At 40.8% G+C, this 17,632-nt stretch overlaps 1 protein-coding gene across 3 annotated transcripts in view; it reads right to left on the bottom strand.

The window, feature by feature from the left end:
* Window positions 1-17,632, bottom strand: part of trak1a (trafficking protein, kinesin binding 1a) — a 211,760-nt gene that overhangs the window by 112,764 nt on the left and 81,364 nt on the right. For all 3 annotated transcript variants that reach the window (XM_043719532.2, XM_043719533.2, XM_043719534.2), the window contains 2 exons: window positions 14,892-14,984; window positions 4,676-4,974 (listed from right to left, as the gene is read on the bottom strand). In XM_043719532.2, the coding sequence (XP_043575467.1) occupies window positions 4,676-4,974; window positions 14,892-14,896 (304 nt within the window). In that variant the 5' untranslated portion in view covers window positions 14,897-14,984. Of the gene's footprint in view, window positions 1-4,675; window positions 4,975-14,891; window positions 14,985-17,632 lie in introns of those variants that run through there.

Genomic DNA, 17,632 nt, shown 5'->3' with positions numbered 1-17,632 from the left:
AATGACTTGTGCCACAACCAAGTTTGCAGATGACAGAAAAATAGATGGGAAGGGAAGTAGTAAGGATGACACTGTTTGCAGAAGGTTACAGGTAAGTTTGCCATGGACTACTCTCTTGTTAGGAAGCAGAGATGACTGGTGGGCAGTTTAGCCTGAGGGTTACCATGCCTCAGGCAAGGGGAAGAGGTTGAGAAGGTGAGAATTTCTTGGTGACCCCAGCTGATATGGAACTTGAACCCATGCCGTTGGTGTTCTTCTGCATGACAAATCAGCTGTCCAGCAACCTGAGCTGACCAAACCCCTTGAAGGATGGAGTCAGATTGAATGAGTGGCAGTGCTCCCAGACACCATCATTTATGGATATTCCCTGTCCTGCTGCAAAAGCTATGGGTCCTAACAACATTCCAGCAACAGCATTGAACATGCATGTTGCAAAATTAGGTGTACCTTAAGTTGTTCTAGCACAGCTACAACATGAGAATCTACCTGTCAATATGAAAAATTGCCTAGATAAATCCTGTTCTCCTCAGATACTGAAGCAGTCCGTATCCATATGCAGCAAGACTTGGACAACACACAGGTTTGGGCTGACTTGTAGCAAGCAAACATTGTACCAAGTGCCAGGGAATGACTTCTCCAACTGGGAAATTTAACATTCTGCTCTTGCCTTTCAATGACAGTACTGAATTATCCAACTTTCAACATGATAGCGGTTACCATTAACCAGAAACTAATCTAGACTAGTTATCTAGAATGCTACGACTGCAAGAATATGCCAAAGGCTCGGAAACCTACAGAACCTAAATCACATCCTAACTCCCAAAATCCTGTAGAGTCAAAAGTTAGGTGTATGATAGAATACTCTCCACTTGCATGGGATGAGTGAAGTACCAACATTCAAGAAACTCAACACCTGAGGCTGAAGCATCCCATTTGATCAGCATCTTATCTAATAGATTCAACATTGACTCCCTCCACTTAGGATGCACAGTGGCAGCCATATCAGCCATCTATAAGATGCTGTGACAAGGTCAACTTCAGAACTTTAACTTCAAACAGTCAGCAATAACTCTCTGGAATAAGTGGTTTCTTGAGGTGAAAGCATGAGGAGAAGTTGTTATAGAGGAATTAAAAGCAATATGTGAATTCACCATCCCGAAAGGGATGAATTGCAGGAAAAGCTATGTTTTAGATGGGCAGTTAATACCAAATGCACAAGGAACAGGGGAGCTACTTTTGATAAGAAGGTAAGCCAGACTATTGAGGTCTTCAATAGTAGAATCTATATGGAGATGAATCAATAATGTCACCTCACAAACCTCCAGAGACAGACACTGTTGGTGGAATCTGGCCAAGTGCTATCATTAATCGGGAATAGCCAAATTGGGTTGTGAAGCTTAACTTGCTTTCTTGTCTTATTTTGGTTGCTACATACAATAAAGTTTCAAATTGTTGTTTTAGTATTTGATTGCCTGAGTTTCTTAATAAGTAGCTGAATTAAAGGTAACTTGTGGTGATTTACCCACAACAACACGACCACAACTCACCAGGGCTCCATCGATAGCATCATCCAAGCCTGCACTCTATGCAATCTAAAGGGGTAAAGGCAACAGATACATGAGAAGACCCCCGACTTGCATGCTTCCCTCCAAACCATTCACCAGTTCTTCACTGTCACTGGGTGAAAATGTGGAACTCCCTCGCTAAACAGCACGGTGAGTGTACCTACCTACCTGACTCCAAAAGGCGAGAGGACTACCTATTGAACCACGGCTGACACTGAACCAGCATTTTTCCTACTGAACATGCATGTAGGAACATAAGAGCTAGTAGAAAGAGTCAGCAATTCAGCCCCTCGAGCTTGTTCCATCATTTATTACAATCCATGTTGATATCAGAAACCAAAACAGAAATTGCTGGAAAAGCTCTACAGATCTGGCAGCACCTGTGCAGAGAAAGCAGAGTTAACATATCAGGTCTAGTGACCCTTCTTCAAAACTCATGGCTAGAACTCCATTGTTGACACCATCTTGGCCTCAACTCCATTTTTCTGCCTGCTCTCCATAATCCTTCAACTCATCACTAATTAAAAATCTGCCTGTCTATCTTCTACTTAAATTTACTCAATGCCCTGGCATCCACCCACTCTGGGATAGTGAATTCCTTTGAGAAATGTCAGTCCTCAACTCTTAAATCTGCTACCCCTTATCATCAAGCTGTGACCTTTCATTATAGATTGCCCCATGAGGAAACATCTGCTCAACATCTACCTTTTTTAATCCTCTTTAGCACCTTCTATATCACAATTAAATCTCAATTTCTTCCAAACTTCAGAAAGTACAGGCCCAAACTGCTTAATCTCTCAACATAAAGACTGATCCCTCATTACTTAAATTACTTACAGTGTGGAAACAGGCCCTTTGGCCCAACAAGTCCACACCGACTCTCCGAACAGCAACTCACCCAGACCCATTCCCCTACATTTACCCCTTCACCTAGCACTACGGGCAATTTAGCAAGGTCAATTCACCTAACTTGCACATTTTTGGACTGTGGGAGGAAACTGGAGCACCTGGAGGAAACCCACGCAGACACAGGGAGAATGTGCAAACTCCACACAGACAGTTGCCTGAGGCGGGAATTGAACCCAGGTCTCTGGTGCTGAGAGGCAGCAGTGCTAACTACTGTGCCACCGTGCCGCCCAAATCTCTGGACATAATCCATTAAACCTCCTAACTTCCTACAGTGCATTTACATTCTTCATACACAAAAAATAATTATCTTAAAAACAGTATATTCATCCCTAGAAGTTGTTGCATTGGTGCATAATATTTCCACTGACTTCACTTTGACATACAGATTTGAAAAAGAAAAGAAGATACATTCACAGTTTTTCACCACTGGATGGTGCTCCAAGCTGACAATATTGAACCAACACTGGACAATGAGGATCTGCAATGTAGTAACACCTGCTTCACTTTAGATGGTGCTCAGTCTGTGCTGTAAGAATACAAACAACACTGGGTGTGGTAATTGAAGTTTGCACACTGTTACCAAAGGTACAGCATTGAGGCACTCTAAAACTTTTCCTTCAAACTTAAAAGCATTCTCCTGTAAACTAACTAATGAGAGTGTGAGAGCAGAGTCCTTGTCCATATTTAAGAGTGAAACAAAGGGCAGGAAAGTGGACATGAGGAATGTCAGATCAGCCATGATCCCATTGAATGGGGCAGCAGGTTCACGGGGCCAAATGGGTCACTCCTGTTCCTATTTCTCACGGTCTTATTGTTGCAGATACTCACATTCAAAATGAACTAAACCAAAAATAATGCTACCTTCAACTGCCAAAATGTGAACTGCTTGCTCTGCTGATTTCAGTAACTGGAGTTATTGACACATTAAATTTTATTTTTCCTTCTGTTCTCTTCCTACTTCTCTTCTAATTCTCATCCATTACCTCTAGACTCCACTGCTTCGATGCACTTGTGGCGGGCCCACATTTTGCTCTCTGTAACCTTGGGGTCATTCTGAACCCCGTTGCCTTGTGTCTAAAGCTGCAAAAACTCCCATGTGTCCATCAACCTTTTTCTCGCTGACTGATAATGGGTCTCCCCCAGTCAAGCAACATCAATCTTACCATGCTTCACCTCCCTCACTACGTCTGCGATCTCCGACAGCACCACAACCCACTAATGTATCCTAATGCCTTCACTAATGTCTTCTGACTACTGCGAACTTCAACTGCAGCACAATTGGCGCTTGTGCCTTCAGTTGCCAAGATCTGAAGCTCTACAACTCCTCATGTTTCCAACCTGGCATTCAGTTGTGTTGTGTCTCAAGGTCAGTTATGTCTTCAAGCGACATTCTTGTGAAATCTTGTTATAGCATGTGATCAGTGAATATAAAAATATTCCATCTTACCTCATCATCTAAAGCATGACGCTTGACTGGAAGCATGCTATTTTGAAATATATAAATAGCTTAATACTAACCCAGGCACTATGTGCCTGAGGAATGTAATGTTTATACGTAATAGTTAATTGTACTAATGCTGTTGGATTCTTCAACCACACTATGCTTAGTATATGTTACAGTAGATATAACAAATATTGCCACATCACCCAGGAGGCAAATTTACACAATTTCCTCCTTTAAAGGTGTTGCCTACAATTTTGTCCAAGTTTTTGTCATCTGCCCCAGTGTCAAGCTTTGCTTTATAATGTTCCTGTGAAGATCAGTATTTCATTACAAGTGCTAGATAAATACAAGGATTCTCACTCTCTTTCTCACTCACCTTGTTTTCCCCTCTTATTTTTGTATGCATTGAACTGACAGGTCAACCAGTCTTGGCATGCGAGTCAAGACAGGTTGCAGAGTTTTGGGTGACCTTTGTTTACAAAGTGGGAGAGAATGTGGGAGATCATCCAGGAGTGCTTGGGAATGGTTAAGCCATGAAGTAACAAAGGCACAAAAGAAATAAATTTCCATCACTGAGCTGAGAGAGGTGAAGTTACAACAGTGCAAAGAGGCTGTCTTAGCGATGGCATAGATTATGTGATCAGAAGTTCAGCAAAGGGGTTATAATTGCAAATTAGTTTTGTCTCAGATGGTTGCAACAAAAACAGCAACTTCACAGTACTTAATTGGTTGCTTATTCAAAATGTACATTACTTACCAGTAATGGTGCAGGCATCCCTATGTGCATCACTGCTGGAAGCATCTTCTGGGCAAACTGCCTCACTCACGTACTGCACCTCATCAGAGCCTGTTGTGCAGGCTAGAAATGGGCAATCAAGGGTCTCTGAGGCAGACAGAGTGTCAGCCGAGGTCTTTTCACTGATAGCTGTGGCGTCCAGCTTGACAGGTTTCACAGGATCAAGGAAATTGCCATTGATAGGACACGTGCTGGCACCTTGATCAGACAGACTGAAAACCAGTCCTGGCTCTGTGACCCTCCTGGTACCCTCAACGCACCTAAAAGACAAAATGGTATACAATAGTATTGCTTGGAACTCTCGCCTTGCAAACTTAATAACAAATTCACAGAAACCAGAATTTCGTTTAATAACCAAACAAATCCAGAACAACATGGTCGTGCAGCATTTCAGTACTTCAATGCTGTCCTAAAACTTAAATAAGGAACAAAAACATTATCAAAACACTTGGAGATCTTTACAGTAAAATATTTAAGATTTCCTGCTTTGTGAGAAACTCTGCCCTATTGATTATTTAAATCAAAATCAGAAAATACTGAAACTCTTAACAAGTCAGGTGTATGTAAGTGAGACAGCAAGAGTGCAAGAGCCAATTTAATATTTCAGGTCAATGACCTTTCATCTGAACTGACAAAGAACTAAAAAGGGTAAAGTTTGTGCTTTGGGAACAGTGATTTTGGTGCAAATCATAGCCAAATTTGCACTCGTTTCTGCTGACTGCAAATTCTCCCATAAAATTTTGAACTTGTCCATGTATTTTTAAAAAATATTTCTCAATGTATTCAATACTACTGCCTCAGGAAAATTTGACCAACGCAACTGAAAATAGTTTTAATCACGAAAGAAAAACAATTTTCAAAATAAGCATCAACCCACAATCGGCAAGTAAAATCAGTGAAATTACTTAACAATACAACAAACTATTTTCCAGCTATTTTGGGATACAGTTGGTCAATTCATTAGTGAAGTTTAAGACGAATCAATCAAATCCTTTTAAAGCAGACAGGAGGAGAATAGTTAGCACAGTCAGCATGGGTTCAATTCCAATTCCATCTAACGTAGACTTTAGTGTATATAGTGAAATCCACCCCTCTGTCAAAACGGCACAATGTCAGGGCCATGCTTAGTCAAATGACTTAAGATGTCCTGCCATCAATTCTTCTCACTTCTACTAATCCTTCTCATTATTAGTCTAATACAGGCACAATGCCATCACATACTCATCAGCAGAAATGAGGCTCAATCTTGTAAAACAGGAAAGGATAAGTATAGGTCATGTAACTAGTCATCAAGTGCTAAGTTCCAGGAGGATCTCCAACAGGTTCAACCTAAGAGTGAGTACACACTGGTGATATTTATGTTGATCTTAGCATTTCAAACTCTTACTGGAACAGTGTTTAATTACACTGGTTAGCTCCTTCCAGAAACAGTCCTTTATATCCTGATAGAATGAGTTTATCTAATGGTGTCAGTTAATCATTTCAGGTATTAAGGGGCTTATACAGCTGACGGGAGACCTCTTCCCTTGCCCTGGAGAGAATGGCAGACCAGCACTGATAAAAACTACCAAGAGAAACAGGACAGGATGAAACATTAGCAGGCACTGGATCAAGAACTTGCCTTCTGGTTGAGTGCACATGAAGGAAGGAATTAGTGTCTGTGTCTGGCTGATTGAGCCTAATTTTGAGAGTGACCTCCAAACACCACAAGTGAGCATAAACACGCAACAGTCATTAATCCATTCCAGATTCATGGCTGGGTGTTGATAGGGTCCTCCCTCCAGGGCAAAAATAATAAAGAACTAGCCCAAATAGTTTACAGACAGTGGAGTCAAACCAAATGCAATGAGTGTTTAAAATTCCACAGTTTGCTGCACCGGTTACACTAATCTCATAAAATCATAGAATCCCTACAGCATAGAAACAGGCCCTCCAGCCCAAAACGTCCACACCAACCCACCCAGACCCCTCCCTTATATTTACCCTGACTAATGCACCTAACTTACACATCCCTGAACGCTATGGACAATTTAGCATGGCCAAGCCACCTAACCTGCACATCTTTGGACTGTGCGAGGAAACCAGAGCTCCGGGAGGAAATCCACGCAGACACTGGGAGGAATGTGCAAACGCCACACAGACACAGTCACCTGAGGCTGGAATCGAACCTGGTTCCCGGTGCTGTGAGGCAGTAGTGTTAACCACTACCATGCTGCAAAAGAACTAGAGCAAACCAGTGGCAACTCTAGCCTGATGACTGTTATATAACGGGCAAACACAAGTCTTTTGCACACAGCAACCTCCTGGGGTGAAATAAACATGAGATTAATCAATTTTTTGGGACACTGTTAGAGAGGAAATACTGGCTGGAATTAAAAACATGGATTTATATAGCAAATTTAACCTAGTAAAACATCCCAAGGCATTTCACAGAAATGTCACAAAAACAAATTCAATGCTTAGCCCATACAAAGATCATAGCCCGGATATTTTGGTTTGTGGCATAGGGTCAGCATTTGCTGTTCACCTCACTGTGAACTGGGCATACGCTTATTAACAGTGATTTCCTCTGATCTGGTGTTAGTTCCAGAGTGGCACCCTCTACAGGATATCACTAGTGCATTGAGAACAGGGAAAATTAATTGGTAATGCTTGTCAACCAGTTAAACTAAAGTATCTTCACAGAGAGACACGGAATCCAAACTACACTATGAAGCAGAACACAAATTACTTTTAAATTGTGAACACAAAACAAAGCAAAAATCATGAAAATACAAATGCTGTCGAGTGCAAGTAATACATGCACTATGAGTAAAAAAACTTAAGGGAATGAGTCTTCACATTTGTGAAGTCACTTACTCCTAAATGCAAACTTAAAAGTTTTCCAGTCAGCATAAAAGTATGAACATAGTGGGAAGATAAAGCTAGATCAAGCATTATAACGATTTCAGTTCTATGCCCATGACTAGGAACTGTAATAGATTAACCTGCAGAGGGGTAGTCTGGTTCTTACACCAGTTTCTGCATTTTCATGTTTAGTTGTGTGTGGGTGTCAGAGGTTGCTATCAGGTTTACCCAGCATGCTAATCATCAATATTATTATTAAAGCAAATCTAGGTCAAAAGATCACCAATAAGCCATTGAAGGTAGGAGGACAGGTTGCGAGAGGGGTTAATGAAGCATACAGTATCCTTTATCAATAATAACATGGAGCTCAAGAGTAAGATTACATTGAACTAGCTTGAACTGTGCTACAGTATTATTCTCGATCTTAATGCCGCAATTAAAGGAGGACGTGAAGGCACTGGAGAGGGCACATAGAAGATTCAGACATATATGTGTCCACAGATGAGTTAGGAAGATAGATAGGAAAAGCTAGGACTGTTTTTCTTGGAGGAAAGGCAGATGAGTGAAGATTTGTTAAGGGTGCTCAAAATCATGAAGGGGCTGGACAGAGTGGAGAGGAAGAAACAAACGGACACAGGATTAAAGTGATTGGTAAAAGCAACAAGAAAAGTCTTTTTCAAGAGTGAGTAGTTAGGTTCTAGAATGCACTGTCTGAGCATACAGAAGATATATTCTGAAGGGAATTGAATTGTTCTCTGAACCAGGAAGAATGAGCAGGGTTACAGGGAGAAGGCTGAGGAATGGTACAAAGTGAGTTGCTCATTTGGACAGCAGGTGTAAACATGATGGGTTAAATGGCTTTCTTCTGCACTGTAACAATTCTGGGTGACTCTGATTAGGGCTTGAGGAACAGAGATAAAAATGAGAGAGAAAAGAGAGGCAAAGAAGTTTAATTGCAGGACAGGCAAGCAGTGCCAGAGTTTACGGCTTGAGCAACTAAAGGCATTGCTGCCAACAATGGAACAAAAAAAAAATCACAAACGTGCAAGTCATCACAAGTTGTTGGAGTTCAGGTGATTGTTTCAGTTTGAGAGGAGCAAGGCTATGGAGCGATTTAGTGACAAGGATGGGAATTTGAAAATTAACTTCCAGTTATATAAATTTACAAAGTAGGTCAGAGTTGGTGGAATTCCTTGAATGCTTTCACAGTATCCTTAACTAAGGGATCAGTTGACACACTTGTTCATCAAATGCAAGTCACAATATAGCACTTACTCAGCAATAGCCTCTGTTGTGAAAATCTTTTTAAAATATTATTATTGGAGTATTTGTTTCAATCCAACTTCATCCGTTATAGTATCAGCTATTTAACAGAATAATTAAGGAATCATTTATGGCTATGTGGTAATTACTTTCCAGATCATTGCTCACAATTTTGATAAAAAGATTCCATGTAGTTATAGTGGAAGGTATCATTAGACAGAATATTCTCATAGTTATATCTGGTGTGACTGTCAATCATATAAAGAGCCAGAAATAGAATAAATTATGTCGCATTGCCGAAATCTCAGTCACATGAAAGAAAGTTTAATAGTAAACATTTTCTGTATGAAAGGAAGATCCTTTCAGTGTTGATGGTCAATTATCTAGAATATCACTCAAGGACTTCAGTGTTCTAGGCCCTACTGTCCTCAGCTACTTTAATGAACCTTCCTTCAACATAATGTCAGAACTGGAGATGTTCCACAACATTCAGCACCATTCATGATTCCTTAGATACTGAAACAACCTGTGCCCATAGTCATTCAGGCCTGGGACTGACCACTGTCAAGCAATGTCCATCTCAACTACAGAAACTAACCATTTCAACTTGACCTTCAACAGCAATACAATCACTGAGGTTCCCATCGATGTCCTGGAGCTTACCATTGTCCAGAAACTGGACTGGAGGAACCATCTGAGCACGGTCGTCTTTAAAGAACAGGTCAGAGGCTAATGCAATAAATAACTCACCCCCTGGTTCCCTACAGCCTGTCCACCAACTACGACACACAAGTCAGGGGTGTGATACAATCCTGCCCACTTCGGTGCAGCCTCAACAACACAAGCAGCTCAACACCATCAAGGACAAAGCAGGCCACTTGATTGCACCACATCCATCACCTTAACTCCATCATCAATCTTAAATCACAGAAAGACATGTTCATTTCTACCTCTTGACTTTCAAGATTCTTTGATGATTGGTACCAAGCTCCGTCGTCAAGGAACACAACATGATCAGCCCTCTAACTATAAGCAGCAATCCCCAAAGACTAAGTTTTCTGGAAGTCTCAAAGTATCTAACTGAAAATGCATTGAGGGCCTTCTATTTGAATATTGGCCATGTGGCAAATGAAAGCACTGTTTGAGTCTTTGTAATTTCACTTGCAATCTACATTTGACTGACTGTCAGCTAAATAGAAATAAATCACTGGGCCTGGTATTTTAGTCAGCACCACTTACCAACACTAACATCTCAATTATGAGAAAATACTTATCTCTCAAATGATGTCAAAATAGTTTGTCAATTACAGACGATGGACAATCTCCTCAATAGACATGGATGTTTCAGGGATTTGATTCAAATAAAATGTATCCATTTTGCTTCAAGCTGATGAATATTTTGGATCGGTCTTCAAATGAATCATCCATCAGCTCCATTACATTTAACAGTACAATGATATATCTAATTCCAAGAATCATGGATTAGGCAAACCTTTGGAGTTGTGCTGTATTCCACTTTCTATAATCCTCTAAATGGTTCCAAATACTTGTTCACCTTTATTCTTGACAACTTTGGGGGTTAAGCTGAGAATTTCAATTGCTGGTTGTATCTTGGGCTGACTGGAGTTATAACGACTGAGCATAAACTTCTTATTCCCGCTTTGTAGGTGAAGAAAAACTGAGCTAAGAGTCACATTAACAGGAGTGCCAATGTCAATTTTAAATCCTGTTGGTATTAATAAGCAATTACTAGTAGGTTCACTGACCAGTTTATCTTTGCCAAATATCTACAACTTATAAAGGGAAGGTTCACATCCTCCAGATATTTCTCCCACGCCACAGTTCTTGTTGCAAATATTTTTTAAGAAGCCTTCCATTATTATTTACAACATACTACCTCTCAAACTAAGACATTTTTATTTTTAACGCCCAAGTGACTGACTAAATGGTAAGCATGGAGAAAGTGAGGACTGCAGATGCTGGAGATCAGAGTTGAAAAATGTGTTGCTGGAAAAGCGCAGCAGGTCAGGCAGCATCAAAGGAGCAGGAGAATCGACGTTTCGGGCATAAGCCCATTCCTGAAGAAGGGCTTATGCCTGAAAGGTCAATTCTCCTGCTCCTCGGATGCTGCCTGACCCACTGCGCTTTTCTAGCAACACATTTTTCAGTAAATGGTATGCATGTCCTTGCAGCACTTTCTTTACTGTCATGGATGTGCTGTCACTGGCTGGGCCAGCATCAGTTGCCCATCCTTAATTGTCCAGAGGGCAGTTATGAGTTAACCACAGTGCCATAGGTCTGGAGTCATGTGTAGGTCAGATCAGGTAAGGATGGAAGATTTCCTTCCCTGAAGGATATTAGTGAATCACATGAATTTTTACTAAAATCAACATTGTTGCCATTGGGTCAGTTTTTCTTTTAATATTGCATTTTTTATTGAATTTAAATTTCAACATGTGCCATGGATGCACTCAAACCCATGCCCCCAGAGATTTAACTTGGGTTTTTGGATTATTACGCAGTAAAATTATCACTATGTCATTACCACCCTGAGTTTTGTTCATGGCTTCATCGCCTTTTCCTTTGGAATCACATCCATCCCGTTAAATGTTTGCATAGCACCTCATTTGATTCCAAAGATTGTGTTGAGGCCAATGGACAACTCAATTAACTTTCTCAAACACAATGCTAGGTCCATTTGATGCATTTCCAAAGATTTTGCATCTTAAAAACAAAATAAAATTGCTCCACAAGGCACATGCGCAGTGAAACAAAATGGTTTGATGAAAATCAAATATCAGAGAGCAATTCAAATGTGCTTTAAATGCTTTGGATTCTTTTGGTTCAACTAGTCAGGAGAAAAACAATTTCTGTCTATAGTACTTTGAAGTATTTGACTCTGGTTCCCTTCAAATGTTTACATATTTCAAAGCACTTTTTAAAATCCCTGTGTCATGTGCTTGAGTACACAAATACATCTGGTCAATCAGTAACTGAACAATATTGTGAATAAGTAATATAGGTCCTGAAAGTGCTGCTGTCCTATCTAACACAATAATACCCATGTCAGTCAATACTCCCTGCTTCTTGATCACAACCCTTTTAGTCGTCTGCAGTGTGTCCAGTTGTCCACCTTGGTTGAGTTTTTCTTCAGAATTTCTTACATGTACATGCAATCGTGTAAATGCAAGCAGTTAAAAACCTGAGTATTTTGCACAGATTTCACTATTGACATCACATCTAAAAGAAGCACAGAGTGGTTCATCTGTTAAGAGACGGATGATTAGCTTCCAAACAGGAGTACAGTAAATGATTCTTCTTCCAGAAAGGGAAGCAAAGACCCTGGAAGAAATTTAATACGACGCAAAAGAACTGCAGATGCTGGAAATCAGAGGCAAAAACAAAATTACTGGAAAAGCTCAGGTCTGGCAGCAAACAGCGGAGAGAAAAATCAGACTTAAAATTTCAGGTCCAGTGACCCTTCCTCAGAATTAACCAGGGATCAAGTATCTTAGCTGCAGTCATGGCTGACACACAATCAGTGACTACCATCTCCTCAGTGGTGCTGTCTTACAACAAAAATTTCTGCTTTGGATTGCCTGGCAGCTCCTGGCACCTGGGACTTCCACCTCAAGAGCTTTTATCCTTAGAGAAGGTCTGCCAGTGTCCATTTAATGTGGTAGGGTTCCCCCAAAAGAGGCAACCTGAGCAGTCACCAGTTGTTCAGCCAAAGGGCAAGACCCTGCCATCTCTATTAAATCCAGCCTATGAATATTTCTTCAAAGTAACTACCGATTCGAAAAAATGTGGCACAGGAGTGTGCTGTGGGGGAGGAGAAAATTTCAGTAATACAATAAAATAAGTCAAACTTCCCCTGGCAATCTAGCTGGAGCTATATTAATTTTGCACCTAGATTTGGTGCCAATCCCATTAGTATCAAACATCAAACTCAGTGTGAACAACCAGGAACCTGCTTCGGGGAGTAACGGAAATCATGTCATTTATTCAATACAGTCCATCTTTAATTGTGAAAATGAAAATACTTCAAGCCATCAGGCACAAAGGCATGTTAAATCTGCAACTGATATTAAAGCCTTAAAACATATCAAAAAAAATAGAAAAGGAAGTTCATGCCTCAGCAAGGATCATTTTAATTTTAGGCTTAATTTTAGTCATTTTGGAGTAGTGCAATTGCAAGAAATTAGTGAATACTGCATTGAACAGGCCAGTGTAGGCTATGAGAGTGAATCAAGATTATCTTAAGGCTCCTGCCTGATTATAAGTGTAAAAGGGTGAGATTAGATTCCCTACAGTGTGGGAACAGGTCCTTCACATATCCACACCGACCCTCTGAAGAATAACCCATCCAGACCAATTCCCCTGCCCTATATTTACCCCTGACTAATTCAACTAACACTACGGGCAATTTAGCATGGTCAACTGAACCTGACCTGCATGTCTTTGGATTGCGGGAGGAAACCAACACAGACACGAGGAGAATGTGCAAACTCCACACAGACAGTCGCCTGAGGCAGGAATCGAACCCGGGTCCCTGGTGCTGTGAGGCAGCAGTGCTAAGCACTGAGCCACCATGCCGCCCCAAAGATTTAGAAAATTCAGTTATAATTCTTCACTTGACAGACCTGCACCCAGGTTTGCTTAATGTCAAAAGGTGTTACAATTGAGATACTAAAAATATTAGTAAAGGACAACATGGTTGAAAAATTAGACCCAGGTACTTCAGTAGTCAAGCTGGGAAACAATTCTACATGCAAAGCGTGAAATTCTCTGGAATAAAAGACAATTTATGCAATCAGATTAGAGACCAACAGGTTTTTGTCAATGATCAATATCAAGTGAAGGCAGCAAAGGAGAACATAGGGATTTGGATAGGAGCCCTTGTGGTACAGTGGTAGTGCCCCTCCTTCTAAGCCAGGAGACCCGGGCTCAAGTCCCATCTTCTCCTGAGGTGTGTAATAACATCTCTGAACAAGTTGGTGAGGAAAGCATACTTAAGAATATAGAATCAATCATGGAATCCCTACAGTGTGGAAGTAGGCCATTTGGCCCATCAAGGCCACACTGACCCACTGATTAGCAACCTACCCAGATCCATCCCCTAACCTAATCCTGTCACCCTGCATTTCCCATTGCCAATTCACCTATACAGCGCATCTTTGAACTGTGGCAGGAAACCAGAGCACCCAGGGGAAACCCATGCAGATAACGTCCAAACTCCACACTGACAGTCACCTAATGGTGGAATCAAACCTGGATCCCTGGTGCTGCGAGGCAGCAGTGCTAATCACTGAGCCACTGTGTCATCCCATAGTGGGTTACTGGTCAGTCATGACCTCATTATAATTTGGGGGGTAAGAAAGAACGACCAAACACACACCATCTCAAAGCAATAAATGGCCTGCTTCAGGTCCTGACAGATAGTTCTACCCTAAAGATAATTGAGGAAGAAAAGTCTTCCAAGATATCGACTAGTCAATGCATTTTGAACTGTTTTGTAATAAACTCCTTCCAATATAATCAGCATGAATATACTACAAGATTGCATGCCCTTGTACTTCATGTGCATGTGTATGTTTGTGTTTGTTTTGAGGGTTTGGGGGGGTATAGAGTATTTTAATTGAGTAAATTTCTGTGATAATCTTTAACCAACACATACTGTTCCCACTATCAGCAGAGATGGACCTGTGTACTTCTGTATTCTTCCACTACTCTCAAGTGTTATAAAGCTCAGAAACGCCAAATACAAGCAAGTTAGTGAAGTTAAAAATGAAACCACCGGAAGACTTTATAGTCAAAACATGCACAATTACCATCTTACTTCAATCTCAAAGGACAGTTTGTAGGATGGTTACACAAAAATATCACATGCTTGTTTTTAGAATATTCAAACAAACCAGAGGAACATTCTTCAAAAGAGCAAAGCACAAGATTGCATCCTCACCAAAAAGAAAATGATAGGAACTCTTTGGTTAAATCAGCTGTCTGCTTCCTGTTTCATAACCAATGCAGGACAACAACACGCATGCCAAGTAATAAATCAACTCACAGCATTAGGTGTAAAACCTTGTATCCTGCATGGGTCAAAAAGTCACCAACTGAGCTATGTGGCCTTGTGCCGCTTGTTGCCTGGGTATAGCCCCTATTGAAAGAAATAAGGTTTGAGTTTGCATGTGGTTAGTAATCAATGAAGCAGAAGGTACAGCTTCACTCATTACTACAAGAAACAAAATACAATTGACACAGATATTCTTACTTTTAAGCTGTTTCTGTCCAAGTATTAACATTTCAGATTATATTCACGTAGGATTTAGAATAGTCAAGCTTTGCAATGTCTGACCGAGGAGGATAAGAGGGGAAAATCTAAGCAACCATTCTTAACCAGTGTGTTGTAAATTGTCACCATAGAAGTACTGCAATACATTTTATACTCATCATATGATGGGATGCTATTTGGCTATTTTGAACTGCAAGACTGTACTAACGTATCTGTTTGTTGGCCAGTGCCCTAAGGATAAATCCACCATCAAACCCAACATCACATAAAAAGATAATGTAACAATAAAGCAATTTTCAAATTCCCTGACAAATTGTACATGGAATTTGGAAAAATACTAAACTCTAGCAAGCAGACAAATTGGTAAAAATAACATCAATGCATTTTTTTAAAAATTGCACACATCTGAGTTATCAAAAAAATGTTTCCTGCAGGCAAACTATTGGCTTTTAGATCAACAAATATTTGAACAATGTATTTTTTTCTGGACTTGCAACATCCAAAAAATGATCAAACTCACTGCAAGATAATCTATCAGAGATGTCAAATTCATCTCTGAAAGATTTAGATCCCAGATACCAGAGGCAGATGATTCTGAACCACGCTTAGACTAAGCAAATGGCTTGATGTGACTGGATCAAAGAGAGAGCTTTCGTATGGATCAGAAATTCTCAAAACTTTGGCTCAGGTTAACTGTGCAAGTTATAACCAATAGTGTGGTGTTTTTAAGCCAGTACTCTGGACTATTAGGTGCAAGATTTCAGTTGCCTTAACTCCTATATTCACACCAAATTTCAGTCACCAGCTACAGCTTCATCTAATCTGTACCCAAATTATTTCAGTTTCTACAGACAATAAGCATCTTTCTGGGGAAGAACAGAACATGGACTTAGAGTTTTTTTAAAAACAACATCAGAATGTCCCAAAGTGCTTTCTAGCCAATAAAGTATTTTATCAAGTTTTATCAATGTATCATAGAATATGCACAGAAAGAGGTCATTCAACCCACTCTATCAGGCCAGTGCTTGTGCTCCACTTGAGTCTTCTCAACTCTTTCACGCCCAACCACAAACTTCTTTTCCTTTCTTCTCCCATATCTAGCTTCCCCTCAAATGCACCTAGACTTCTCACTGCTCTTTTTGGTCGGCAACAGGATGTGGACAACATTGGTTGGTCTGCCGTTAATGACCCATGCCTAATTGCCCAACAGGCAGTTAAGCATTAACCACAGGGTGGGTCTGGGATCACATGTAAGCCAAGCTAGGTAAAGTCACCAAACTTCCTTCTCTAAAAGCATGAGTGAACTAGATGGGTTTTTAAAACAATTGACAGTGGTTACATGGGTCATCACTGGGCTAGCTTCTTATTCCAGATTTTCCTTGAGTTTCACCTTTTCCATCTGTCTTGGTGAGATTTAAACCTATGTCCCAGCCTATTAATCTGTAGTTGTGAATTATTAGCCCTGGTGACTTCACCATCCCCACAGAAGTGAGCGCCACATTTTCACCACTCTTTGGGTGAAGAGGTTTCTTCTAAATCCTCAGCTGGATTTCTTCAAATGATCTTACACTGGTGGTCTCAGATTGTAATGCAAGGAAACTAACATTATGCACAGCAGCTTCTCACAAACTGCATTGTGATAATGGCCAAACAATCCAGAACACATGAACAACATCAGTGCTAGTGCTGTGGCTTTTTTCTGTCCACCAAACAGGTCAGACAAGGGCTCCAAGTCAAAACTCATCTGATGATGTGGCATCCCTCAGGACTACAATGAGCTGTCAACCTGGAAAATATTCTCAAATCTCTTCAATGTAGTTTGGACCCATAAACTTTCTAATTCAGAGTGTTATCACCATGCCAAGGTAAAAGAAATATGCATTTCCATCAAACAAAGAAAATTCTGCTCCTGTAAGTTCCACAGTGGTTTACAGGCAGAGTCATGGAGTTATACAGCATGGCACAAACGCTTCAGTCCAACTTGTCCATGGCAACCAGGTATCCTAAACTGAACTAGCCCCATTTGCCTGTGTTTAGCCCGTAACCCTCCAAACCTTTCCTATTCATGTACCCACCCAGGTGCCTTTTAAGTATTATAATTGTACTTGTCCCTACTACTTCCTCTGACAGCTCATTCAATATACACACCACCGTCTGTGTGAAAAAGTTGCCCTCAGGTCCCTTTTAAAATATTTTCCCCTCATCTTAAGCCTGTGCTGTCTTCAGTTTTGCACTCCCCTACCCTGGGGAAAACCGTGGCTATTCAGAAGGCTACATCTGCTGTCATCAAGGTGCACACACAGTATGCTCAAAGTGGGGTGGGGAAATGTTCGAGGGGGGAGGGTGGGGATACAGAAACAGGAGAGATCTCCTGGATTCTCCCTGCCACACCCACCCCCCCGGCTCTCCAGTTCTGCGTATATGTGCAGTGCACACCTTGCATGCCCTCAACTCGGAGGGCAGTCGTGGAGAGTGTGCATGCGCACTGCGAAATGAAAATGCAGGTGTAGCTT

The sequence above is a fragment of the Chiloscyllium plagiosum genome, unplaced genomic scaffold (assembly GCF_037043375.1).
Source record: "Chiloscyllium plagiosum isolate Xiang-an unplaced genomic scaffold, Cpla_swu_hap1 HiC_scaffold_34, whole genome shotgun sequence".
NCBI classification, from domain to species: Eukaryota; Metazoa; Chordata; class Chondrichthyes; order Orectolobiformes; family Hemiscylliidae; genus Chiloscyllium; species Chiloscyllium plagiosum.
Note: the sequence above shows the minus strand (reverse complement) of the source record. Positions and strands in the feature narration are given on the sequence as shown.